Here is a 26,000-nt window from a genome sequence, read left to right as displayed (position 1 = left end):
TTTCAAGTTGAGGTGAGTGGGACACTTTTATTTAAATGGGAGTACTGAGGTTTATTCATTTTTATTAACAGTAGAGCTATGCTGGGCGAGACACAAAGACAGGTATTAAGACAATGCTAGCAGCATCTCTGTAAATTATTTTTACTAAGTGTGTATGGCTTGCTGCTTGATAGCAGCAGAGAAGGCTTGTTACAAAGTTTTGTGTATCCCAGTATTCATGTGATACCTTATGCAGAGATGAAACTCCATGTGGATTCCCACTGCCAGTTCACTGCTTGTGGAGTGAACTGGTATGTCCTTACTGGCATATCACCTGAAAAGTGTTTAGAGTTGCTGTCTCCCATCAGTCCTGCCCTTGCATGGAGTAGGTGCAAAAGGAGAAGAACACAGAGAAAAAGCACTGCAGGAAGGGACCTGGGAGACCTAGTTAATGGCAAGCTAAACATGAGCCAGCAGTGCCCTGGCAGCCAGGAGGGACATCCCTGTCCTGGGGGGCATCAGGCACAGCACTGCCAGCCGGGCAAGGGAGGGCATTGTCCTGCTCTGCTCTGAGCTGGGGCAGCCTCACCTCCAGTGCTGGGGGCAGCTTTGGGTGCTACAGTATTGAAATGACATTAAACCATTAGAGAGAGTCCAAAGGAGGCCACGAGGATGGTGAAGGGTCTGGAGGGGAAGACTTAGGAGGAGTGGCTGAGGGCACTTGGTCTGTTTAGCCTGGAGGAGACTGAGGGGAGACCTCATTGTGGTCTTCAAAATCATCACAAGGGGAAGAGGAGAGACAGACACTGATCTCTTCTCTCTGGTGCCCAGTAACAGGATCTGAGGGAATGGCCTGAAGCTGAGTCAGGGCAGGTTTAGGTTGGACATCAGGAATAAGTTCTTCCCCCAGAGGGTGGTTGGGCACTGAACAGCTTCCCAGGGCAGTGGGCACAGCACTGAGCCTGACAGAGTTCAAGGAGTGTTTGGACAATGCTCTGGGACACAAGTGTGACTCTTGGGGTGTCCAGTGCAGGTCCAGGAGCTGGACTCCATGATCCTGAAGGGTCCCTTCCATCTCAGCATATTCTGTGATTCTATGCAATGCTAACTGGTCTAACGGGAAAAGCTGAATCCCACTGGATTTGCATGGCCCTGGTTTGTGACTGTTCTGCTCTTTGGCACTAACCTGGTGGAGAGAAACTTCTCTTAGCACGTGTCTCTGCTTCCCCAATGAGTCAAGTTCTGTTACAAGACAAGAGGTTATAGGCTACTGAGTGTGAAAAGAACATGCCACTTGCAAGAAAATGCCAAATGCTTTATTTGATTTCTCCATCTGTTGGAAATTGCCATCCTAGAATAATTTTCGTCCTGCAGGAAATATTCGTCCTTTTGATTTCCAAAGTGTTAATCTGCAGAGTGCCTCCCTGGCAAATGAGTCACTAGGACAGAGTCAGACTTCCATAAGTTTTAACACTGAATAACTAACATGTAGTCCTCACACTTACCAGTTTCCAATATGTCTCTGCAAAGGACATGGAATGAGCAATTGGGTCTCAGTTCTTCTTTGCCACCTGAAGTTTTGAGATTTAGGAAGGGATAAATTTAGTTTCTGGATTCAAAACCAAAGCAGGAGCTACCTGAAGCATTTTTCCCCTCAGGTAATGAGCACAGACTTTTCTAAGGCTGGCACAGGGCTTTCACCACTAAAATACGGGTGGTGAAATAGTGAGCACAGGTGTGGAAATAAACCAGTTCTGTCTGTGGGTATGAATTATGGCTTTATTGTGCAGCTGCCAGCTGAGGAGATGGACTGTCTCCATTACCCATGCATGGAGCCTAGAACATGGTTGTCATTATTAAGAAATAATGCTTGCGATTAATGAGTGTGTGATTAATAATGAATGAATTCTACAGGCTTTGAAAGTATCTGTTGACCTGTGAACTCAGGCCTCCCTTGCATAACCAGATCCTATTGAAACTTTTTGCTGTTGTGCTCTGTGGTGTATGTCAGCATGGGGGGAGCTGAAGAAGTGGATAATGAGACCTTTCACAGGGCAGCTGAGTGCTGCATTGCTTATGCTCCTGGTTTACTTTTATACCCTCACTCTAACTGCTCTGGTGGTGTTTCACTGTCCAATGTGCATCTGGATATTCTAAAGGGATATGCACTGAAGTTACTGGAAGCAGCAATAACAGAAAAAAGTATTTTAATGCCCTTTTTGCTGTCTTTTTCTTCACCAGTTCCAAAATTTGGACTGAAGTAAACTGCTACTGAGTCTGTGTCTTCTGTTTATATTTCTGTACCTCAGTTTGGTTTAGTGACTGCTTGTTGGAGACCAAGTTCATATTCCAACAGACTATACTACAAGAAAATCTTTATGCACATCCCTAGGACTCCCAGAAAAACAGTTGAGAGAGCCTGATTTCATCTTTCAGTGATGAGGATATAGTAGGCACAGGGACTGAGGTAGAATTTATGCCATCTGGACACAAATCTGAATACTTCTTTCAATGTTACCAACTCAATATTGTGTAGGATCTGTGTATATCACTTATCAATCAGGTTTGAGGGTTTTTATTTTGTTAGAATTCAAAAGTAGGCCCAAACCCTGCAGTGCATCATGCACAGAAATGGTTGTGGCACACCTGCTCATTGTGGATGATGCTTCTTGAGACTTCAGCTCTGTGATCCAGGGCTTTTTCACTTTATTCAAAGTACTGAAAAAAGATCACAGCAGGTATAAGCAGGTGGAAGGTGAATTTGACTGTGCAGTGCAGAAATTGCGAATCCAAGCAGCAGCATTATGGCCCCAGCCCATAAGCCTTTTCCCCTGTGTGGAGTCCTCTTGCCAAGTTACACTTGTTCACTCAATTAAGGGTTTGCAGAAACAAACCCTTGGATTTTTTCCTTTCCCAGATCCCCATGCAAATACATCCTGGTCCTCTTCCACCTCCCAATCCAGTCTTGTCGCCCTGGATCATGTTCCTGGTAAGTACAGGGGGAAGAAGTTAATTATGCCCATGCTGCTTGGCTCTGGAAATCTGCATTTCATTTATTCTTCTACACTGGACTACCCATAATGGGAATTCTGCATTGGACTTGCCCATAATGACCAAGTGATGTTTTTTGATTTTTTTTAAAGGATAAGGTACAGCCTCTAGTATGTGAAACTTATAGAGCTTGAACTTGAATATGGGGTGGCTTCATCTGCATGATGCTCTTTGAAAAACTAGGCCTGGCAAATGTCCCACCATTGATGCTTTTTGCTGCTAAGACCTATTTGATGTTCAAAGTTGTGTTTCCCTTTGAAATGTCTGAGGTTTTGAATTCCTGCAAAGTCAAATTTCCAAGTGCTGTAGGGCAGTTCTGTTGGCCTGGGCTGATACTATTCTTTACATGAAATAAAGATGCATGAGAACATTTCCTTGATGTGAATGTTTCTTCCCAGTCTAAGATGAGCTCTTCAGCAGATCACACAGGAACAGCTAAAAGTGTGCTGTGAAAGGGCTTGTATGTTAATTGTTAAGCTTTCCAAGTGGCTGTGCTACGTTGTCCTCTCAGCTCCAATTTCAGATTTATGATTTTGTGTTATGTTCGAAGTACTTGATTGCATGAAGATGATCTGAATTTAGTTCCTAACGGGATGTTTGCTCCTGTATCTCTGGGTGACTTGATCCTCTCTGTGGAATGGAAACCATGATGTTTCCTTTCTCTTTTCCTTGACTGTTTTGGCTTCTCAGGACAGGTGCTGTCTCACCCATGCATTCACACAATGAACCACTCTCACACCCCCTCACTCACCTGTGAGCCTAAGGGTGCAGCAGTCTGATAAGGGATGTTTTACAGCAAGTATGGACAGCTTTAGTATTAGTATTTCATATTAGTGTGCTGCTTTCTCCTCAGGCATTTCAAGTAGCATGAATTTTGATGAGGAAGAAGATGAGGAGGATGAAGACAGCTCCAGTTCTTCACAGTTAAACAGCAACACCCGGCCAGGTTCTGCCACGAGCAAGAAATCCAATAAGGTAAGGGGAGAGTTCTGAAGAAGGGGTGTGCAAGCTGCTGAAGTGTGTGATTTCAGAGTGCACTCAGGACAGGCCTGGCTTTCTTGTTCTGTTTTTAATATGCACTAGAGTATCTCCAAGGTGATTTACTGTGATAGCTCTCAGGCTCCGCAAGAGCAAGCAATGGAAATAATGACTTGGAGAAAAGAATGGCAAATATTGTCTGAACTTGAATGAAGAGAAAGGTAAACAGTAAATATTTACCTTTCTACCTCTTGCAGGTGCTCAGAAGGATCTTTTGTTTCCACTGACTTTTTTCTGGGCATTTTCCCACCCTGTTCTCTCTGCTACCATCTGAACATAAAAAAAAACCAAAAAACCTTTGGCTTGTTCAAATATTCTAAATCACAAGCTCCTGCTAAACCAGTTGATGGTGCCCCACTCTTTTATATACTGCACTGACTTCTCATCTTTGTTAGATCTCTCTGGAGCTCAAAGTGTTGCTCTGTATCCCATTTCTCCCTTTCATCAATGGCCACCCCTGTCATTGAGTATGGCCTGTCTGACAAAAGGAGTGTGGTGAGATGGGAAGGTGTGAGACAGGGTTTGCTCTGTAACCACTGTACAGCACTCTGTCTGTACACTCAGCATCAGCAAGACAGTATGTCCCTTGGTTTGACTTTTAAAAAGTGCAACTTCCATCAAATGCCATCCCTTTGTGCTTATAACCTTGTAAATTGAAGTTGAGAAATCTGAATTTTGCTTACTGTTTTAGGAAGCGGCCTCAGCCCCCAGTCCTTCCACAAATGAGCCTCTTATAGATGTTGATGACCTGGAGGAGTTTGCTGTAAGACCTGCTCCACAGGGGGTCACTGTCAAGTGCAGGATCACAAGAGACAAGAAGGGAATGGACCGAGGGATGTACCCTACTTATTACCTCCACTTGGAAAGGGAGCATGGTAAAAAGGTCATAAAATAACTTGAATGGCATACCAGTTGCATCTGAATATTGAAAACAAAAATCTGAAGAAGTCTTACAAAGAAAATGTGATCTTATATTTTAAGTATGTTTTTGCTTTGACTAGATCTACCCTACAGTCTTCTCAAAGCCAAACAACAGTATCACTTTCTTCTACTGCCTTTCTTCATATGTCTAATCTTTGGCCTTAAATAATCCATGCAGGGCACCTTTATGTGACTGTCAACAGTTGGGGCTCCCTGCATTCTGTGGCCTGAAAAGCTTCTACTTTCAATTCAGCTGGAAGAGCCAGAGCAGCTTAGAATGAAACATTTAACAAAACAGATCAGATTTAATTATTTAAACCATAAATAATGGAATGAGTGGTTGAGAAGTCATTTTCCCTTACCGGATTTTTTTCCCTGGTTTTGCTAAATCCCAGGAGATCTTCTGTTACTTTGCTAGTGATGCTTGAAGACAGAAAAATTGCTGGTAGTTTCCTTGTATCAAAGCTGGACGTGGTGTGTGCTAACACCTTTAGCATCCCAGAATTTGTTTTTTTGCATTGCTTAGGTGTTTCTGTTGGCTGGAAGGAAACGAAAGAAGAGTAAAACCTCTAATTACCTCATCTCTATAGACCCAACTGACCTGTCTCGGGGTGGAGAGAGTTTTATTGGAAAACTGAGGTAAACAGTGAGAAGTCTAAGAGTTTCACTATAGAATGTAAAGTTTATTTGATATTAAGAAGCCCGTAAGCCACTATGTCTTCTTAATTAGAGGCTTGACCACATCATGTGATCATGGTCTCCAAAATCACCAGAATCCAAGACATGTTTTCCAAATGTCTCAAGTACTTACAGGATCACATTTTATTAAAAGTCAGCAGGACTGAAGCTCTTAAGTGCTCAAAGACCAGATTCTCAAGGGTGTACCAGCACAACTTATCTTAATGGGATTTTCAGAAGTGCATGAGTACATTGTGTCTGGCCTCTATTGATACAAATACTTTGGAATGCACTGTTACACAGTCTGAAAATCCCTTTGGTTTTGCCTGCTCCTTAAGACCCAAATTAGTTATTTACAGGTAGTGGAATTCTTTCAGAACCACATGTTCCTTTTCTGTCTGTCCCCACATTGTACAGCCAGTCTGCTGTTGATACCTCGCTGGAGCCTCTGGATGTATGTTCAGATCATCTGTGCCTGTGTTGTGTTTTGCACTCCTTTCCATTGAAATAGGAAAGATTGATCTCAGTTCTGGCTTTATAAAAGTCCCTCCCTATATTCCAACAGAGTTTAGTAGTCAGGTAAGAAAGCAGATGGTTTTGTAGAGAGTAAGTGTATTTTAAAAACCAGGCAGACAAATAACAAAACCCCACCCAGATGTTTCCTTACTGCTTTCTTGAATTTCCTAGTTTGCAAGATGTTATCAGAAGTCTCCAGCATAATAAGGGACCTTTAGTGTACACTTCTGTACTGGACCTTTACATTTTGTCATTTTGGTCTTCAGTCCAGGAGTTGCCATGTAGCTGGGATTAGAAATAACATCTCTCTGTACTCAGTGTTTGTCTTTCCTTTGCAGCCACAGTGCAGTAAAGGATAGATGTCTCAGGGAGCATTACTGACAAATGGTGATTGGATTTTCCATTTTTTTGGTAGATCAAATCTTATGGGAACTAAGTTTACAGTTTATGACAATGGAGTAAATCCAATGAAAACAACATCCAGCCTGGAGGCGAGCACCCTGCGTCAGGAGCTAGCTGCTATTTGTTACGTAAGTACTGCTCACAGGCACAGCGTGCAGGAAGGGCAGCTCTGTTTCTGAAACAGCACACTGAATTTCCTTCTCACTTATGATTATGTAAATCAGCATTCAGACTTTGATGTAACCAGGCAGCTGATCTTCACTAGAGAAACTGAGAGACTCAGTGGAAAGGAGAGGTGAAAAACTTCTCTGTTGTGCACTGAACAGGCTTGCCCAGTTGTCACCTTTGGTGAGAAGAAGGTGTTGGAGCTCTTCCATAACCCTCTGGAAGGGATAGATCACAGCCTGCAGGCACCACCTGAGGGAGCCTCCTGAACTGGGAAGAGTTGTGCACATGGCATTTGTGCTATAAAAATGATTGATTGATTGGCATTTTGGAGGAGGCCTCTCTGAATCAAACCACAGGTAGCTGGACAGCTAGGTGTGCAGCTGAGAGACTGGGATAAAAACTCTAAAACTCCTTTTTACCGGGAAAAAAACCAAGCAAACTCCAAGCAAAATCCAAAATTTGAATTAATGAGAGAAACTGGGCTCTTACAGGAGATTAAGTAGCATTTGTCAGGAGCAATGCAGACAATCAAGACTTGAAACACAGTTGATCTTGTTTTATGATTACCAGATGAATAACATTTTTGATAAGAGTATGATTTCTGTCCAGAAATATTTGGGCCCTAGAAACCCTTCCAGTGAAAACTGGCATGTACACTGCTACAGAAAGTGGTCTGGTTTCACAAATCAGCAACTTCTGATAAAAATATCCCAGAATGACTTTTCTGAGAAGTTCCTGCCCAGCTCTAATCAAGGATGCCTGGAAATCTGTCAGGTTGAGGTCCACCACATACCCCATGTATGGCCATGAAGCATTCCCAGAAAGGTCAGCTTTGGGCTGTGGGGAGCAATGCATCTGGAAGATTTCCATGAACAAGAAAGCAGAGAGCCATCCTTTCCATGCAAAGTGCTGGGAGTTCTGAAGGAGGGCAGCGTTAGCTGCCAGCATGCTGCTTAGGATGCAGTTTCCCTGTGGATAAAGTGTGTTTTCACCTGTGCTGTTACTCAGGCACATGGTTTGCAGCTGGAGACAGACAGATGAACAGATACACATTCCTCCCTTCCTGCTGGATTTGGAATTCTGAGAATTTCCAAAAATCCAGCTAGCAGGGTCTAAAATGATACTCCAGGTTTTGATGCAAGTTTGACTGAAGTCACAATAGAAACCTAGCAGAAATTACATGTTTAATAAAGGTAGTTTTACTGGTTTATATAGGATGCCATTCCCTGGAGCCAGACAACTAATCTGGTGCAATCTGGAAATGCAAAAAGAAAACAAAACTCAATTTTTAAAAAGTTACATATTGAGAAATTTAGGCATTGCTTAAATCAACAAGTGATGCTTGATGATGAACAATACCAAATAAAAAGCTGTTGTGGTCAGCAGAGGTAATTAGAAGTGTGAGTGTTAGAAAGAACCAAGCCATGGCCACTGTTTGGAGAATGGGGCTGAGATAAGCTGCTTTTATATGTCTGTTTGTAATGAGCAGTTTGAAATTGGTACATTTGTATAAGAAAATTACTTGTTCCATTGATATTTTGGTACTAATGGAGAAAGGCAGCAGGCTTGCAGGTTCTGTGGCCAGAGGACAAAAGGAAATTGGAATTGTATTTCATTTCAAACTAGCCAGGTTTGCTGAAGTGAGATTATTGTTCCTGGCTGCAGCAGAACCAGAGCAGAGAGTGCTAGAAAGAGCAGTACCAAAACACCCTTGTCCTAAGGCAGTCTTTTAATTCCTACCTTGAGATTTCCCCTGCAGCAAAAGCTATAAAAACCAATACTTTGAAAGCACCACTATACCTCTCACTGTCCCTCTGCTCATCTGAGCAAGTATGCATGTGGAGATCAAGCTGTACCCAACTTACTGAGCATGACCTGCTTAATCATCTCAGCAGGTCTAATTTGTATGGGCAGAAACTGGTGATGCATCTGTGGCTGGCTGTGAGATAAATGTGTCGAGGACTCTAGTTGTGGAGCTTAGCTTCAGGTGTGTTTCAAGCAACAGGAACAGAGTTTTCTCAGGTGCTGTTGACCACTTTTTCTCCCCCATTGTTGGCAGCCCAGCATATTAATGAACCTGCAGCAGCACCTAATGGCTGATTGTAGAATCGTTGGCAAAATTTATCAGGAGCAGTGAGGTGTAACTGTACCACTGGTACCAGGATTTTCTGTGCTTTATTCCTTTGTATCCATACATCTCACAGTTCAGTTTGTGTCAGATTCCAGGCAGGCAGCTCAGCTGAGACTCTGAGGTGTGACTCAGGTTTTAGTAAAGTAACAAGGCTCCATATTCCTACTCAGGTCTCAGTCACTTGCATTGTGCTTCTCCAGTGTTGTGGGTTCTGTGATTTGGGCCTTCCCAAAATTTCTACAAAAGATATGAAGGACAAGGCACAGCTGTGGGAAACAAGCTCAGGAAGGGAAGTGGCTGCAAGAAAACTGGAGTAATAAAATCATGAATCTCCTGGGAGCTGCTGGGATATTCACCTTGCTGCCGTTATCATGACAGCTATTGCCACTAAAGCAACATGCTTACATAATTGTTTGAAAGTGTGTAAGATTTTAAAAGCAGCCCTGGGGAGAGGCTCTGTGTTCTTGCAGCCCAGTTTATTGTGAGGCTGACTGGATGGGCTAAGGCAGAGAGTGGAGCTTCTGAGCAGTACTGAGCTAAGTCCTGGTAAATCATTGGTATCCTGATAGAACCAACAGGGCTCTGCCAGGGAACAACACTTGTGTTCCTGAGTAAACCATAACTGTTAGTGGCATTAAAATGGTGAGTAATCAGAATTTGGTTTATGTTCCCCTAATAATGTCATTTGTAGCCTTGAATTTCCACACACAAAATAGTGGAGGAGGGAAATAAAAGAGAAGCAGGGAGTGAGGCAAGAGGTAAGGTAATTTTAATAATTTTCCTCTCATATTCCATGTTTATGTAATTCCAGTTTGGCACTGTGAGTTTAGCAAAAGGGTAGCATTTGCCAGCACAGCATGTGATAATTGGTAGTGGTGGTGATGTGCAACTAGTAACTATTCTCTTATCATGTGCCAGAAGTACCAATTTCAGTGTTTCTGAGTAAACCCAGAGAATATAGTGCTGGTTTTGCCTCTGCTTGTTGGGAGGAAAGTGATTCAGCACTATTATTTAATTTTACATTCAACAATGTCATCAACCAGTCAGCATCTAAATTAATTATGTACAGCATAACTGCAGCTTGAGGAGAAGAAAAGCTTGTAAGGCATAGCAGAGAAGCCCAAAATTGTCAGTAGTTAGTGGAAAATAAGCATAAGCATGAATCTTTTCTTAGAACTTGTCCTCTGCTGTGCTGAGTCTCTCCTACTTATAAAATCTGCTGGCAGTCATATCAGTTTTCATCTTGCCATGATGCAGAACCAACTGAACTGATAACATGTCTTAGTCTGCCAAAGGATGGGACATAAAACATTCAGAAAAGAGGCAGAATCTTCCCATTAACGTGCAGAGTTAGGAAGATATATAAATATGCCTGGATTGCTTCAGGAGCATGCAGTAAAATAATCCAGTAGCATTTTACTTGCATGCATGCAAATCTTTAATGAGTTGTGGAAAATCTCCAGATGGTTTGCTGGAACAGGTAAAGTTATTTCAAAGGTCCAATGATGACAAAGCTGTGGGTATTTTAGGTGGGTATTTTCAGATGTTTCCAGTCAGTTGAGGTGCATGGATTTTTGCTTGCAAAAGTAGAGATGTTTTAGTAAGCTTAGGGTTCTATAAAATCAGGACACTTTAATTAAAAATATAAAATCAGAGACATCTGGATATGCCACTTCTAAATGTCCCAGCGGTAAAGCCACAGCAGCTGGAGCCCAGGGGTGTCTGGTTCTTGCCATCTTGTAGTATATTGCTGGGAACAATGGGAATGTTCTTCCTGAGATTCCTTAGTGTATCTCCAAAGCCCTAACTTCTGAATGGCAGATGGGAAAAAAATACATGTGGCTGAGAAAAACTATCACAAAAAGTGAGGAGATGGACTCTGAGGTGTCACTGTTTCATTGACTGGGTTAATGTTAAAATCAGGTTTTACTGAGCAGATTGGAAAACACTGCTCTTTACTTTTCCTGGTCCAAAAGCAGATGATAACTTACTGAAATATTTGGCCCTGCTTGCTTCTGTGGGAGAAAAAATGTGTCAGACAAAAATAAGGCTTTCAGCTGGTTTAGATTTTAATGGTTGTGTTTTGAGATGACAGTGCAGTGCTGGAGTGCTTTCGTGAAAAGCTGGTCAGGAAAGCATCAGATCATGTTTAATGGAAGAACTTGTATTTTCTGTGGATTTGATTTTCCTGCCCATGTGATTTCCTTACTTTCCCTGCTTTCATAACTAGAAAATTTGCCCTCATGCTAATGTGTTTGTTTTTTTACCGTGGTCATCTCTAAGCATAACATCTCTGAAGACTTTGAAAACCACTGCACTGCTAACAGATGCCCTGACTAGCATTTTGTTTGCTTTTGTGCTGGCTCTGGAATAAATGGAGCTGGTCCCATAGATTTAATTTTGTTTCACATTAAAGTGTGTGACTGCATTTTATGATTTTTAAATTGCAACTACTTTATTTTGGGCTCTAGCAGTAGCCAAGCAATCTGGTTAATTCATATCCTTTTTTAACAAAGGGATTTAAAAATATATATTAATGTCGCTGGCAGCCAGTGCTAGGAGTGTTTTTGGAAACCTCTCTATTTCCATTTTTCCTGTTGTCAGAGCTTCTAAGACAAAGCTAGAATGTTTGGCAGTGCCAGTGAAGGTGGGAGTTTCAAGATGTTTTTTGAGTTGAATAACAAATAAGTTCTCTGGGCTGCCACTGTGACTCTCTGTTGAAGAAATTAACTTTAAAAATAAGGAACATGATGAAATCTTTTCTAAACATTTTTAGGAAACAAATGTCTTGGGGTTTAAAGGACCTCGTAAAATGAGTGTGATCATACCAGGAATGAATATGGATCATGAAAGAGTTTCCATCAGACCACGAAATGTAAGTCATACCATCAGCCAACACTAAAAACAACCTGAATTCTTTTTCAGGTAGAGTTGGGGGTTTTTATTAGCATTTCTGAAGGTCTAGAGGTTATTAAAATAGTGTCTGAACAATTGCAGAACAATGGGATGTGTGACTACTGCTATGACTCACAATAGCACTACAAATAATAAAGTATTTTGATAACAAAAGATACAACTAACATTTCTCAAACTGTGGAAAGGACTCAAATGCACATTTGCATTTAGATCCTGAGAGTTCCCAGTTTCATTCATTGAAGCTGTTTTGAGAGTTGAGGATAAGACTTTAGTCTTTGGGCCAGGACTGATGAATTTTTTCTTCCTTATTAATGTATTTTTTGTCATGTGAGCATGTTAAACTGAAGTGTGTATCTGTGGTGTGTGCAGGAGCATGAGACACTTCTTGCAAGGTGGCAGAACAAAAATACAGAGAGTGTCATTGAGCTGCACAACAAAACACCAGTCTGGAATGATGACACCCAGTCCTATGTTCTGAATTTCCATGGTCGAGTCACACAGGCCTCGGTGAAGAACTTCCAAATTATTCATGATAATGATCGTAAGTAGAGCTCTCTGTGTGTGAGGTGTAGGAGCAGCACTGCATGCGCAGCCTGGCAGGGATTCTGCCCTGGCAGTTGTCACCTCAGCAGGTTTAGTTGAGTTCTGTGGGTCCAGCTGAGTGCTGCTCTGCCTTGTGGTCGTGGCATGGATGCAGGCTGGGTGTTCCAATGCTCGTGTTTGTGACACTGCCCCACTTGATGCTCATTTCACCCAGTGCCATGCAGTCTGCAGGGATATGGTGGGAGCTAGTGAACATGGCTGTGCCCATTTCCAAGAGCAACACTCAGTTTGGAACATGGGTGGTTTGCATTTGGTGCATTTTACAAGGTGAAACAGTTCCCCCTGCCTCTGCAATTAAACATTTCCAGCTGTGAATGAGGCTCAGATTTGCTCTTGCTGACAAAGAGTGCAAAAGGGAAGAAAGACTGGGGAAAACTTTCTGAATATGCCATGACAGGAGAGGTATGATTAGCTCTAGATCACAATCATGCCTTTTCTTCCCCCGTTATCCTTGCTTGTCCACTTGCCTGAAGTTACGTGAGAATAGAATTAATTTGTTCTTGATGCATGTGAAACTTAGTACTAGATCTGTATAAGAGGTTTCAACACTCTATATAGAAGCCATCTTCTCTCTGTGCTTGCAAAAAAGTGCTTCTTATATGTGTCATTTTTTTGACAGTAACAAGTCTTGCAACCCTTTATCACTCAAGCTATCCTTGCGTCTCCCTCTGCCATCAGCACACCCACTTGCATGAATAAGTGCTGTGAAGTTTGATGAGTGAGCATGTTTGGTTGGTGTTTCGTTGATCTGGGACAGAGGCTGGTGTTGGATGCACATTTATTTAGTGAGAGCTGCAAACAGAATTAATGCTGTGCTGCCTCTCTGCCCTTTCTTGCAGCTGACTATATAGTGATGCAGTTTGGCCGTGTGGCTGAGGACGTGTTCACCATGGACTACAACTACCCAATGTGTGCACTACAAGCCTTTGCCATTGCCCTTTCCAGTTTTGACAGCAAGCTGGCTTGTGAGTAAAGGGGCGTGGGTGAGCATCCTCTCGAAGGAAGCAGTTTGCCATATGATTCCCAATTCCTGCTGGTGTCGCTTATGGTCCATACAAAAAAGGTCAGGGAAAAATGCAGTTGTGGAGGACCACTCTGTTGCTGAAGAGAAAGTAAAAGGAATCTTCTAAAAATTCAGGACATTCAGGAAATTATACTTTTCCTTTTTTTTTTCCTGTCATATTTTTCTGGAAGTGACATCAAGTTTTTGTAAACAGGAGTTGTCTCTCACGTCCCTGGCTGTGTTATGGATGTGTGCCATGATGTACTGTACCGTGGCTCCAGGAGCACCATGACAGTGGTGTCTTTTTTTAAAACCCAGAAAGGGCGTGAGCGCTCCAAAAGTTTCTTTTTACATTTAAGAATCATTCCGAGGCTGCAATCGTACCTCAAGGTTGCATTCCTGCATCAACTAATCAGAGCTTCACATCATCCAGCGTAAGAGAAAGATGAGGAAAAGAGATGCACTTTTTTTTTTTTTTTATTGTGCAAAGATCTCATGTAGTATAAAGCCGAGTCTGAAGGTTGAAAACCTCTACTGGACTGAACTTGATGCATTGCTATTGTACATGTAGTAGGGCATGATGAATTTTAATTGCAGTAGGAGGAAGTGGAGAAGTAGAAAGCACAAAATAATGTTGCACAAGTCACTTGGAATTCTAAGCTGTCATTATGTTTTAACATCTACATGCTTTTTAATTTGTTTCAAATGAAAATGTATTTGCAGTACAGAAAAGGAAAAGGAAAACATCTAGATGCCAAGAAAGCATAACTTATGTTGAATTTGGCATTTTGTGGGCTGGGAATTTATATCCTTGTATTGCTGTGGTAATTCAAACACATATTTTGTATGAAGTGATATAAACAGTTGGATAAAGGCGCTCTGCAGAGAATCTTATTATTTTGAACAGGCTGTGTAAAGCTGAAGAAGGTAAATGGAAATATTTTATTAAATTTGTCTGGCCTTTTGAGCTTTTACAATTTGTCGACTGCATTTTTTGAACTTTGAGCAACAACCACTTTTCATATTTATTTCCCATTGTAAGGATGCTTGAAATCGATTGAAACTGTGTATGTTGTTCTCTGATGTAAACGTGCCAGCTACTGAGCTAAATCCTTCTAGGCAAATCTAGTGTATGCTGCATACAGATGAGACACTGGCAGGACACAGAATAGCTTAAAATAGTGCAGATTTTGTGTTTCCTTTTTTCTGATTTATCTGGAATATGTAAACAAGTACCATTTCAAAACACAAGCAAAGAACAAGCCGTTACTATCTTCTCTCCCGAACATCTCAAAAGCCAGGAGCTGCAACTCAAAAGCACATTGTAAAACATCTTTAAAAACAATGGTCTTGCCATTGTTCTGTGCATTGTTGTCCAAAATGGCACACAGAGTAATGGAGTTTATATGTTCACCAGGAGGGTATTGAAATGTGACTGAAGGGGAGTAGTAGCTGTGTTTTTATACTGTGTGTATTCAAGCTCTCCTTTTTATTCCCTATAAACGCTTGCACTGCACAACCACAGATTATGCAATGCAAAAATGAGATCAAATCTGATTGTCCCATAATTGACAGGCCCTTTTTGACTGTAGGGGACAGGCCTACAGCTCTCCTTAAAGCTCTCCTTAAGGTTGTGCCATTTGGACTGTGTAATTTCAACTAACAAAAGAAATACGCTCTCTTCACCTCTGCCTTCAGGTCTCCTTCCCAGTATATAGACAAAGAAATTTCAGATAAGAGATGAAAATACATAATTGCCAGCATTTTTTCTAATCTTTTAAACAATCTATGGGGAAAAAAAGTCTGCTGGCTTTAAACAGTGTTTTGTTGATAGACTCAGCTTGCCAAATATTACCTTCAATTAACAGGAAGCTCTGTCCTTTTTTTTTTTCCTCACATCTTTTTGCAAGAAGCGTTTCCATGCCGTGGTATAACATGGTCTCTTTAAACACCTTTTGTTTGAGAGAACTGAGCATCAATTCCCTCAATGAACGATCTAAGTGCTGAGTCATGAGCTGCAAGGTGATCCTTTGGCTTTGCACATGGGTGCTTTATCTTTCTCTGTAGCTGGTGGTTTCCCACAATTTCACATCCCATCTGTCATCTCACTTTGGATTTAACAGAGAAGGCCCTCAGGCCTCTGCATACCTCATGTCAGCCTTTAAAAACTAGCTCTGGTGACCACCAGAAAATTTTGTTTGGACTACTGCCAAACCAGTCAGGAATTCCCACTGCTGGTATTTAGGTGTGATGCAGATTTCAAGAACTCTGCAGCATGGGAATGGTTGAATCTGCATGGCTTGAATTCTGTGCCTTGCCAGTCACACGCTTACTTTAGAGCCTGAGAAAGTGGTACCTGACACAGTTTTCTGCCTCTCTCTCTGTGCACAACTCTGTGTCAAAGGAACTGCGTGTCTTGTGGTGCAAATACACAATCTGCTGGCTTTAGCCGGGGAGTTGGTTTAGGAAGGGTTATTTTTAACCCAGATCAGAACAATGGGCTGACTCACATCATGACCCCCCAGGGAATTGGCATGCAAAGAAACTCATGTGCAGTGAACTCCTGCACAAGGGTGAGAATGAGGGGCTGGGGAAAAGCAGCGAGGTCAGCTTCTGGGGACAGTTTTGCTGCCAGCACATTGTGTAACTTCACTCTCACTGCATGTTCTTCCCAGCCAGGTATTTTTTTTTAACCTGTAACCATGCCAGGAGGAAAGTGGTGACTCAAATTCCCATCATCTGAACAGAATCGTACAGGGCCATCAGCCAACGAGCTGCTGAGGGAAAAACTCCCCACAATAAATTGAGGTCACTAGAGGGGGATGTTAACCTGGGTCTGAGGGATTAAGGAATGGGGAACTCTCATTAAATCTGGTTCAGTTAGAACAGGGTTTGCTCCTAATGGCCTTTGCCAAAACCCTAATTCTTCGTTATTGTTGAGCAAGGTACTGCCTTTGATTCACTTGGCCTTCACCACCTGCTCTGGAAGCAGTTACTTTTAATTTCAAATCTGTATAATTTCTGATGGATAGTTTTTGCTGCATATTTTCTAGTGAAGGTCACATGCAAGGAGACATAAAAGTTTTCCAGCACATCTCTAAATTTTGTTCTGCTAACCAGGTAAAATCAAACCAGGTTCTGTCTTGGCATAGAGGCATACTTGAAATTAAATTTTCCTCGCAAAGTTACATTTTCTTCCACACCAGCAATAAAATCTTGGCACCAGTAATTATTTTCAGAGACATGTCCACACTAAAGTAACTGAGGAGTAATTAGTGGTACAGTCCTGTTAGTAACTTCTGCTGGGCCTGCATTCAATGTGCAACAGGGCATAACCTTGTTTACTCAGTCTGACAAAGAATAGAATGGCCCCGAGCTGTGTATTTCCTTCACGCAGCCTGAGTGAGTGTTTGGATACAGTAGATTTAATATTATTTACAATCCCAATATTGATGATTTTTTGCATCTGCTGTTGATTTTGGCAGAGTTGTAAACAAATTCCTTGCCTGAATTGCTCATGGGCAAATACTGCATGCTTTAATGAGAGTTCTTAATCTAACTTGTCACTCTGTTTACATCAAACAGTTTCTTCCTGGCCTTTTATCTAATTTTCTTCATCTCTGATGTTCTGTTCCTTCTCATTCTCTTCACAATTCCTTTATCTGCTCTTCAAGGATGTGCAACTCAGAAGTGTTTGACAATATTGCTCAGTGATCTCTCCACAGATGAATAATGCCTTTGGTGCACATTCAGTGATGCTCCTACAATAGAAGCCTTATCAGAGGGGTGAATTTGGCCCTTTGGCTTTTCAGTGGAGTAAATTAACACATTAAAAGGTAGCAGATAAAAAAGCTTGCCTAAAATATAATCAGAATTTTTCTCAGTAAACATTCGATTTCCAAACCATTGGTTGCAAATCAATGAGCAGAGCTGTCCACAAGCCTGGAGGCAGGCTGTTAGATTCCCTTTGTAGTGTTGCCTTATTTTTCCTTTTTTTTTTCAAAAGGTTGAAAGTGATTTTGTGAACTGAAGTATGTTGGTGGCCTAAAATAGTTTATTTTTTAGAAGCTAGGCATCACTCTGCTCCTTTTGTAGGATAATACATGGCACATAAAATAGTAATGTTGTGGTAATAAAATACAAAGAATTATGTTGTATCACGTTGTAATAAAAGATTACAAATAAAATTCGTAATCTTGTTACAAATTCTGCTGTTAAGAAATCAGTGAGAATGGTTTTGTATTAATTACTGGGCAAATCTCTTGCTATCCAAGTTGCCTTACAATAGTGCTGGAGTTCCCAGCTGGCTGTCCTCATGAGGTCCTAGAACTGAAGGAGTTGGAGTAAAAAGGGCTCTGTAAGAAAATATGGTGGCTGCACAATTGAAAAATGTTGTGGAGTCAAATGATACCACAGAGTTTTATCAGTCATGGTGAACCAATGCCATCAATTCAAACTTTCTGAGGTTTTGCTCCCTTGTGATGAACAAAGGAGGGGCTTTTAGCAAGCAGAGACACCAGTGAGGTCTCTACTTTTCTGCTATAAAAACCTTACCTCTACCCGGGTGATGCCCATTAAAAAATAAGAAAATCAATCCGGTCCTTACTATGGTAAATCATTCCCAGTTCTTGTATCTTAGCTTTTTACAAGTTTTGTTATTAGTTAGTTTGTGATTTCACATAAGGATAAAACAAGAATGGGGAAACAAGAGGTTTTGCCCTGAGGGAATGATGAGTCTATACCACTATCAGATTATTTTGTCTTTGGGTTTTTTTGGTTTTTTTTTTTTTTTTTTGCTAGGACAGGACAAGGGTTGCCTGGTGTTCTGGGCAGAGGAGGTTTCTCCTAATGTATTGCAGGTGTCAGAGGGAAGATTTTGGGTTTCATCCTGCGGCATTCTAAGTACTTGCCCCATACTATCCCACTGCTCTCCCAAAACATAATTTGTGAGATTTTTCCTGGTTTTGCAGAAGCCTGTGCTCCCCAATCAAATACCTTTGCTTGGCAATTAAGGACAGCACAGCAGTCATCTTTATTAGAATTATGGGCTGATGACTCAGATTTCTCAAAAGGCCTCATTTTGATTACTAGAATAAAGTAGTTTTACAGGTATAAATCTTGCAGTAGAGCTAATCTAACTGTAGGTGCAGGCTTCTCTTGTATGTGCTACTTAATGAAATCAGGTTCCTGTTGCTCCTCGTGTACAAAACGTACCTTCCAGGGTTCTGCTCTGTAAGTGTTTGAAATTAATTATGTAGATTTTCTTCAGTTCTTTTTGTTGCTTGCCAAGGAACTAAGAAAAGAATTTGCACAACTATCTCAATGCTTTGGTGTTTTGCTATGAACTATAGCTCAGTAGCTGATACTCACAAATGCCTGTATATTGGATGAAAATGCATTAAAAACTTGTTTTGTATGTTGTATTTTATTTAATTGCCTATCCATTTTTGATTCCCCTTTTTCAGTGAGGGTCTGTTTATCTATACCTTCATTGAGAAGACTTGAATTAACTGACTTTCTTGAAACTCTTTAATGGAACCAGTACTCTGGTTTGCCAAATGGCTCTAGGAAGAGGAGACTGTTCAGAAGAATTATGCTTACATTTTTTGAGAAAAAACCTTTCCTATTCACATGATAATTGGATTATACAATAACATGGGAAGCTTATCATGGTTTTATTTAAGTCTGCAGCAGCAGTTTGAAAATCACTCTGACAAAAGCTTGTTAAAGCACATGAATTGTAACAAAGTCCTACTTGAGAGTCAGAACCTAGCAAGTACCTTGAATACTCATGATCTATTCTGTGCTTGGGTACAGGCAAAAAAAAAGTCCTGAAGTGTCAAAATCTGTGTTAAAATCAGCATAGTCTTCCAGGCTGATAGAACACAGGCCTGGGGATCAGGTCACCTGGGCTTTAATCCCAATTGACTGACTGACTGTGCAAATCTTGGAACCTCTTTGTGCCTCTGCTCCAAGGAGTTGACTGGAACTCCCAGAGTTTGGCCTGGCTGTGTCTCTGTTCTGCTGAGAGGATTGCCAGGAGTGCTTTGAGGCTGGTGGATGACAGAACCCAATTTAATGCTCCCTGAAGGATCCAAAATAGGAAGTTTTCTGCCACCTGTGTAGAAACCACGTAACTAACCAAATTCTGAGGGCCAGATCTGGATGGTGTTGAATTCTATGGAAATCTTGTCAATGATTTCAGTGAGGATTCAATTTTTTTTACCTTGTGTTATTTTTTGTTACTAAAAGTGCAGAAAAACGAGTAAGGACAAACCATCTGATGCACTTTTCCTTCTCACAGTGATGTGTTGTTGCTGTGTTTTACATTCCAGCAGCAGTTGTTTTAAAACCACGATTCCTGAACACGTTGCAGAGGTTCAGTTAATGCAACCACCTATTTATGCTTCTATGTAGCAAACTGAGACACTTGGCAATTGTGCTGCAAATTGCCTTTTTGGTTTTTTGTTTGGTTGGGTTTTTTTTTTCTTGGATGTGACTCAGTTTTTCAAAAGTGTTGTTACTGCCCACTTTGACTCTGTCATGCACATCTTATTTAATAACAACGAGCCTCGTGATTTATGACTACCTTTATACTCAGTTTGGATTGTTTACAGAGGTTCTCACATTTCACCCTGTATCTCTGGCTTCTTACTGAGGCTGTCCCAGTTGGTACAATGCCATCAGAAGTGTCAGTAATTTATGACGTGAACCCTCTCAAAGTAATATAATGTAATTTATAAACATTTTTATAAATTTTCACATTAAAATCTATCCGATTTTAATGCTTGCAGCTTGGATGAAATTGCAAGGAGATTATTTGTTCAAAATTTTCTTTCCTTGAGCTTGATTTGAAGTTTTAGCTCGCATTTAGGACGTAAACTTCTCTTAGGCACTCTTGTGCATCACATAAGAAACCATGTACCTTTCCTATGTTGACTTACCAAATAACAGCAGGAATATTTTCACTCCCTTTGAACTTCAAATTTATTTTTTTTTTTAAGTCTATGCCTACTATCTAGGTGAGTGTAATCTTAACATTGAGTCTTGATGTGTTGGAAAATTACATAATGAGATTGCTTATTTTTGCCAGTGCAGAAAATCTTATCAGTACACAAGACCAGAGTGTGCTGGGTGGGCTTTGGGCACTGCTCATGGAAACAGTGAGGTTGGAAAAGACTTCCAGGATCTTTAAGTCCAGCCTTGGACATGCTATGAAGTTCAGTGTTCAAACAAGTTTGTGAGCCCTGGCACTTCATAACAGGAGGTTTTCAGTCTGGGCCAGAAGAAGATAACCCAATTATTGTCATCCTGTTCTCTTCCCTAGGGAGAATCTCCTGTCCTTACTGCCTAGAAGTAGAACTGTATTGATCCTGATGTGTCTTTAAACATTGCAGCATTTTTTAGCTATTTTAAAAATGTTTTCAAAGACATGGTTTAAGCTCAAATAGAATAGTCTTTGAAGTAGTTCTAGGTGTGTCAAGTTGGCATAGTTGAGAGGCAGCTGCTTTTTCCAGCAATTTCCTCACTTGTCGTATGAGCAGTGCTTGATACTCCTGCTGGGAAAACATCCTTATGATGCTGCTGGTTTGTGCACCACTGCATTTCTTTCTAAGGGGCAGCACTTCAGTGCTAAACACAAATAGAGCAGTGTTTTCTAGTAAAGGCTCTGCCTCATCTCCTGCTGCCTTACACATGGAGAGTTGGTATTTGATACTAAAAATATAAACTTTTAATCCAAGAAAAAACGGGATTTCCACACAAAATCACTGACAGTGCTATGTTTTTGGATTGGCAGAAGGCTTTCTTTGCCAACCAGGAATGTTGTTGTTCCTTTTTGCTCCAGCTATTGCCATGGGAGAGCACTAGTAGACAGAGGGTCTCTGTCTTGAATTTCATCCTGAAGAGTAAACTGTTTCACTTCAATTTATGAGAGTGACCCCAAACAAACACAAGAACGCTGAGCAAGTGTCAGGAACTGAAAAGTTGCTCAGCAAAATATTTAAATCAAGCCCACTGAGTTTTCCTAAGTAAAAAAGCCAATGGGGCTCAATTTCATTCCTAACTGTATTTAGCTGGGGAGTCAGTGTTTTATAATGTAGGCTGAAAAGATAGAAATTCTGTGTGCTGTTAATTCTAACTTCTGATTTAAAATAGGGCTGCAGCAGTGGTGTGCTCTCTTACAAGATGTGTAACAATGTCATCTCAAAAAGCTGATTGTGGGATATAGTTCTTTAACTAATGAATTCTGAAGAGTTACTGAGTTCAGTGACAATATGACAAGGTTTTTTGTTGGTTTTCTTTTCTTTCCAAAAAACCCCAAACCCCTGTTTTCAAAACTGGTTATTCTGTCTTTTGGACTACACTGCACAAGTCCATGAGGTTGAATTCCTATTTGGTATCATTTCAAATACTTTCTTGCAGGTGGTAGATGCTTTTCAGCTTCTTGGCTATCTGTGTTACTGCAATTCCTTATTTTGCTTTAAATTCCCTCATTTTTTTTTCCACCTCATCTATAACTTTCTCTTCTTTCAAACATGTACAGGTTTTTCCATATGGGGACACTCCAGAACACTAAGTCAGTGAAAGCTCTATTAAGTCAATATCTGTGAATTAAAAGTGTGTTAAATCCCTGTGTATATGTTCTCATTTTGAAGTAGGATGGCCTTCAATTCTGGTTGCATAATCCTCCATCTGGGTATTCATCAAGTTGGGCAGTTCAAGGTCGTTGGGGGAGTTTTAAAGTGCTGAGTGGGTTTTGAACAAGCCCTGGTGAACATATGTAAAGGGGTTCACCCCTCTGCACTCTCAGGGTGGCACTTAGGATTTACAGTCCCACTTTTCTTGGCTTCCTGAATTGTATCTCAAAGCTCAGCAGCTGCAGGGTGGAGGCCACGTTTCCCAAGTCCTGTTTTCCTCCTGCAGTAGTTTTCAGCACTCTGATTTATTGCCACCTGTATGATGAATTTAAGCTTCCTGACAATAGTGTGCTTTCTTCTTGGGGTTTTGTGGATGCCAGGATGCTTTATTAGTATAGCAAAGTTTGACTCTAGGAGTGTGATGTAAATGATGCCAGTATAGCTAGGTTTATTTTACAGTGCCCATCAGAGGCTATGCTTGTTTCTCAGAAAATAATCTTCCTTTCTCTTTTTCTTCTTCATTTCTATCTGCCTGGATCTGGAGGATGAGAGCCTCTCTTAGCATTCATGCAAGCAGCCAGCATGTCAGAAAAGCACACACAGCGGGTTTGTCACGGAGCAATGCAGCTCCCACCCGCTCACTGTCACCCTGCTGTGTCACAGTGCATGTTTGTCCCCGTGTGTGTCCCCTACCCTGTGTGTCTCACCAGTCAGAGGACACGGCTGCAGAGACGTGCGTGGAAGCTTAGCAGAGGAAGTGCTGAACCGAAGCCATTAAATTGCAGCTCTCCCAGTCCTGAAGAAAGAGCTCCTCCTGAAGGCAAAAACTGGGACCTGTGGCTCTCTAAGTTATTCGAACTTTGTTTGCATTGCATGCAAGAAGATAACACCTTTTTGTTACATTTGCACTATTTTGAGCCCTAAGCCCAGCAAAAGGCAGCACAGAATGCAAGGAGTGCAGTTGCAGAGAAGCAAACCAAAGTGCAAACAAGCTCCACTTGCAGGTGTGGAGGAAGTCCAGCGTGCCAGGCTGGGCAGTAGGATGTGCTGGGAATAGCAGCAGGGTGATTTCCTGCCAGAGGATGGGCAAACTGCTTGGCAGTGCTTATAGGGAGTCATGGATTTCAGTGGTCAGTGATAGACTGATGGTCACTGCTTATGTTGTTATATTGCTAAGAACTCTGCCAATGCCTTTTGTCTGGTTTATGTGCAGATTTCCTCATGATGTCATTTTCAACCATTCATTCCCATTTCAGACCTGCTGGTGTAACCAATGTTTCTTTCTGACTTCTGTTGTGTCTCCATAATGCCACATTTGTGTGTCCCTGCCAGAGTCCTCATGTCTTCCTGTCTGTCTGTGTTTAAAAGTGGGCTTAGCTGGACTGCAAAAATTGGCCATTGCTGGCATGAACACTTCAGAAAACTGGATTTGAAAGGCAGGCCAAAGTTTGCTCTTAGATACACTCCATGAAGACTTGTTGACACTCAAAGGGGGATCTGGAATATCTGTTAGTGAAAAAAGCTCACCTTTTGCACTAAATGTGCTGCCATATTCAGTGATGCCATTAGTGCAACTCCACGGGGCATTCACAGAAACAAAACCTTGCCCATGATTTAAGGGATAAAGGAAGGGATAACTGAACCTGCACAAGAACTAGCTAATCACACAGGGAGTTTCCCTAAAACAAGGTCTGTAAGAAACAAACCTCTTACAATGGCTTACTGTAAAACATTTATGAAAAAGACAAATATTAGAGCTTTGTTAATTTTTAGTATCTTAAAAATGTAAACATCTTTCCTCGTGATTGGAACTAAGTTTATTTCAAATTAAAATCCTGTGCTCAGTGACAGGAAAATCAGGTCCTCTGATAGCTGTATGCAAAGCATAAAGGGGACAATACATCCATGCCCAGCAGGATTCTCAGTATGGAGGGTGGGGTGGGTTTAATTTCTGACTTTCCCAACATTTTCCACGTTTAGCTGTGCAAGTATTTGTGCACACACACACATAAATATGGATATAGTCTTAAAAATCCTCCTTTTGTGGTATCTTTTTTTCCCCTCTGTTAACAGTAATAGCATAAATCGTGATATTAGTTTGATTTGGTGTAAACGATTGCAAAATATCTCTAAAAGAGTCAGTTATTTGAAACCTCTTTTAAAATAATTTTGAACAAATGATTTTTTTCCCTGTTGAAAAGTTAAAATTAAAAAAAAGTTGTTCTCTCTCATGCTTTTCATGTAAGTGTCTGTATCTATTACAGAGCGCCATCTGCTTTCCCTTTGAGCTGACTTTTCAGTGGGACTGATCCATGCAGTGAGTCAATCTCTACCCCATGATCACAAGACTGGGGCTTTTGTTTCTCCTTTTTGAACAATTTCTTACACTGAAGAGCAGGGAAACAAAACAAAAAATCTCTGTGGAGGATGTTTTGTAATTTGTCGCACCTTTAGAAGTATCTCAGAAATTATACACTCCTGAGGTGGTTCATTTCTGAGAGTTCCTTGTAGACACTGAGCTGATTTTGTACTTTCCAACCCTGTCTTCATCCAACTTTTGAGAGTCTGAAAGGTCCAGTGTTTGGGAGCAGCTGTAGAAATACCCATTTTAGAATATGTTGAGACTATATCTGCCTGTGAAGAAAAATAACCTTTGTTTCTAACTTGTTTACTTAAACTTCAAAAAGTAGAAAATGTGCTACATCAATGTTTCTGCCCCTAGAAAATGAAAAAGCAGATTAATTAGATTTTTTTTATTTCAATTTTTTTTAATTCCCACGGTAAACATTTCCTAATTCATCTCTTTGCCTTTCTTAAATAAACTGATGTTATACAGTAGACTTTGAATATGTTATGGTCTATATTTTCTTTATATTATATGGGGTTTAAAGAATGGAATATATAAAAATGACAAAAAAAGACCTAATCATGAGAACTAACACTTAACCAGATGTTTTTTCACCATTGCTGTAACATGTCAGGCTTGTTTGCACACAAAACTGTCTTGGCCTGTTTTGAGGAGTCAGGCATCTCCTTTTCATTAAGACCTTTAGAGAATTTTAGATAAACCTGCAAGAATGTGCTTTTAAAAATTAAAATTTTTAAAGAAATTCTTTGGTACTCTGGAGTAAATGTATTTATTTACCACTATGTGCAACGACTGATTTTTGTATTTTCACATAATTTACCTGGTCTATGTCACAGAGGCTCCAGTGTTTGTGAATACAGAACACTGTGCAGAAATATTTAACTTAATTTGTTTGAAACAAGGATGCCTTGCCCTACCCAAGGTCAGAAACACCTCAGTAAATCACTTCCACTGAATATGGAGTTATTTAACATAAGGAGTTCCCCGTATCATTTAAATACTATTTAAATGATATTTTTACAATTTCCTCTGTCAGGAACAATACGATTTGGGTAATCTTGCTCTTGGGCAGGTGTTTGATCACAGGTAGTTACCAGCAGGGAGGAGAAGTGGTCTCTGAGCACTAGCTAAGCCATCCCAGGAAGATCACTGAGAAAAATGAGAGGCATTTATTTGCTCTCTAGGAATCTGTGCCACCCCAAAGGTGAGAAAACTCCTTTGACCAGATAAACCTTTCCAGCTATGTTTGGGATGCTCATTCTGCCTGATCTGGTGTTACATTCATTTGCTTTGAAATACACTGTCAGTGTAGAACCACTGAAATATAGATAATTTTCCAACTCTTACCTGGGTTCTTCTGTCCAGTGTTTGCGACACATGAGGTTAGAAACAGTATTTTTATTAGGATGTGCAAGTAAGTATTATTTAAATAGAAGATTATTGCACTACATTGTTCTGTGTTCTCAAAGTAAGCATAATTTTCTTATCCTTAGCTGGAAAACTAAAAATCCAACATATGGACACTAACTGCTAAGGCAGAGTTAGATCATAAACTTCTTAGATATTTATCTGTTTTCCAAAAACTAT

The 26,000-nt window shown here is 40.8% G+C and overlaps 1 protein-coding gene across 4 annotated transcripts in view; it reads left to right on the top strand.

Moving 5' to 3' along the window:
• The window catches only part of TUB (TUB bipartite transcription factor), a 137,751-nt gene extending 118,917 nt beyond the window's left edge, over positions 1-18,834 (top strand). For 3 of the 4 annotated variants that reach the window (XM_085063190.1, XM_085063191.1, XM_085063192.1), the window contains 8 exons: positions 2,897-2,968; positions 3,884-4,005; positions 4,760-4,951; positions 5,516-5,628; positions 6,599-6,713; positions 11,661-11,759; positions 12,170-12,341; positions 13,243-18,834. In XM_085063190.1, the coding sequence (XP_084919316.1) occupies positions 2,897-2,968; positions 3,884-4,005; positions 4,760-4,951; positions 5,516-5,628; positions 6,599-6,713; positions 11,661-11,759; positions 12,170-12,341; positions 13,243-13,376 (1,019 nt within the window). In that variant the 3' untranslated portion in view covers positions 13,377-18,834. The remainder of the gene's footprint in view (positions 1-2,896; positions 2,969-3,883; positions 4,006-4,759; positions 4,952-5,515; positions 5,629-6,598; positions 6,714-11,660; positions 11,760-12,169; positions 12,342-13,242) is intronic. The other variant, XM_085063194.1, reaches the window with a different exon arrangement.
• Positions 18,835-26,000: the final 7,166 nt, after the last annotated feature.

The sequence above is a fragment of the Lichenostomus cassidix genome, chromosome 5, assembly GCF_008360975.1.
Source record: "Lichenostomus cassidix isolate B80296 chromosome 5, HeHo_3.0, whole genome shotgun sequence".
NCBI classification, from domain to species: Eukaryota; Metazoa; Chordata; class Aves; order Passeriformes; family Meliphagidae; genus Lichenostomus; species Lichenostomus cassidix.
Note: the sequence above shows the minus strand (reverse complement) of the source record. Positions and strands in the feature narration are given on the sequence as shown.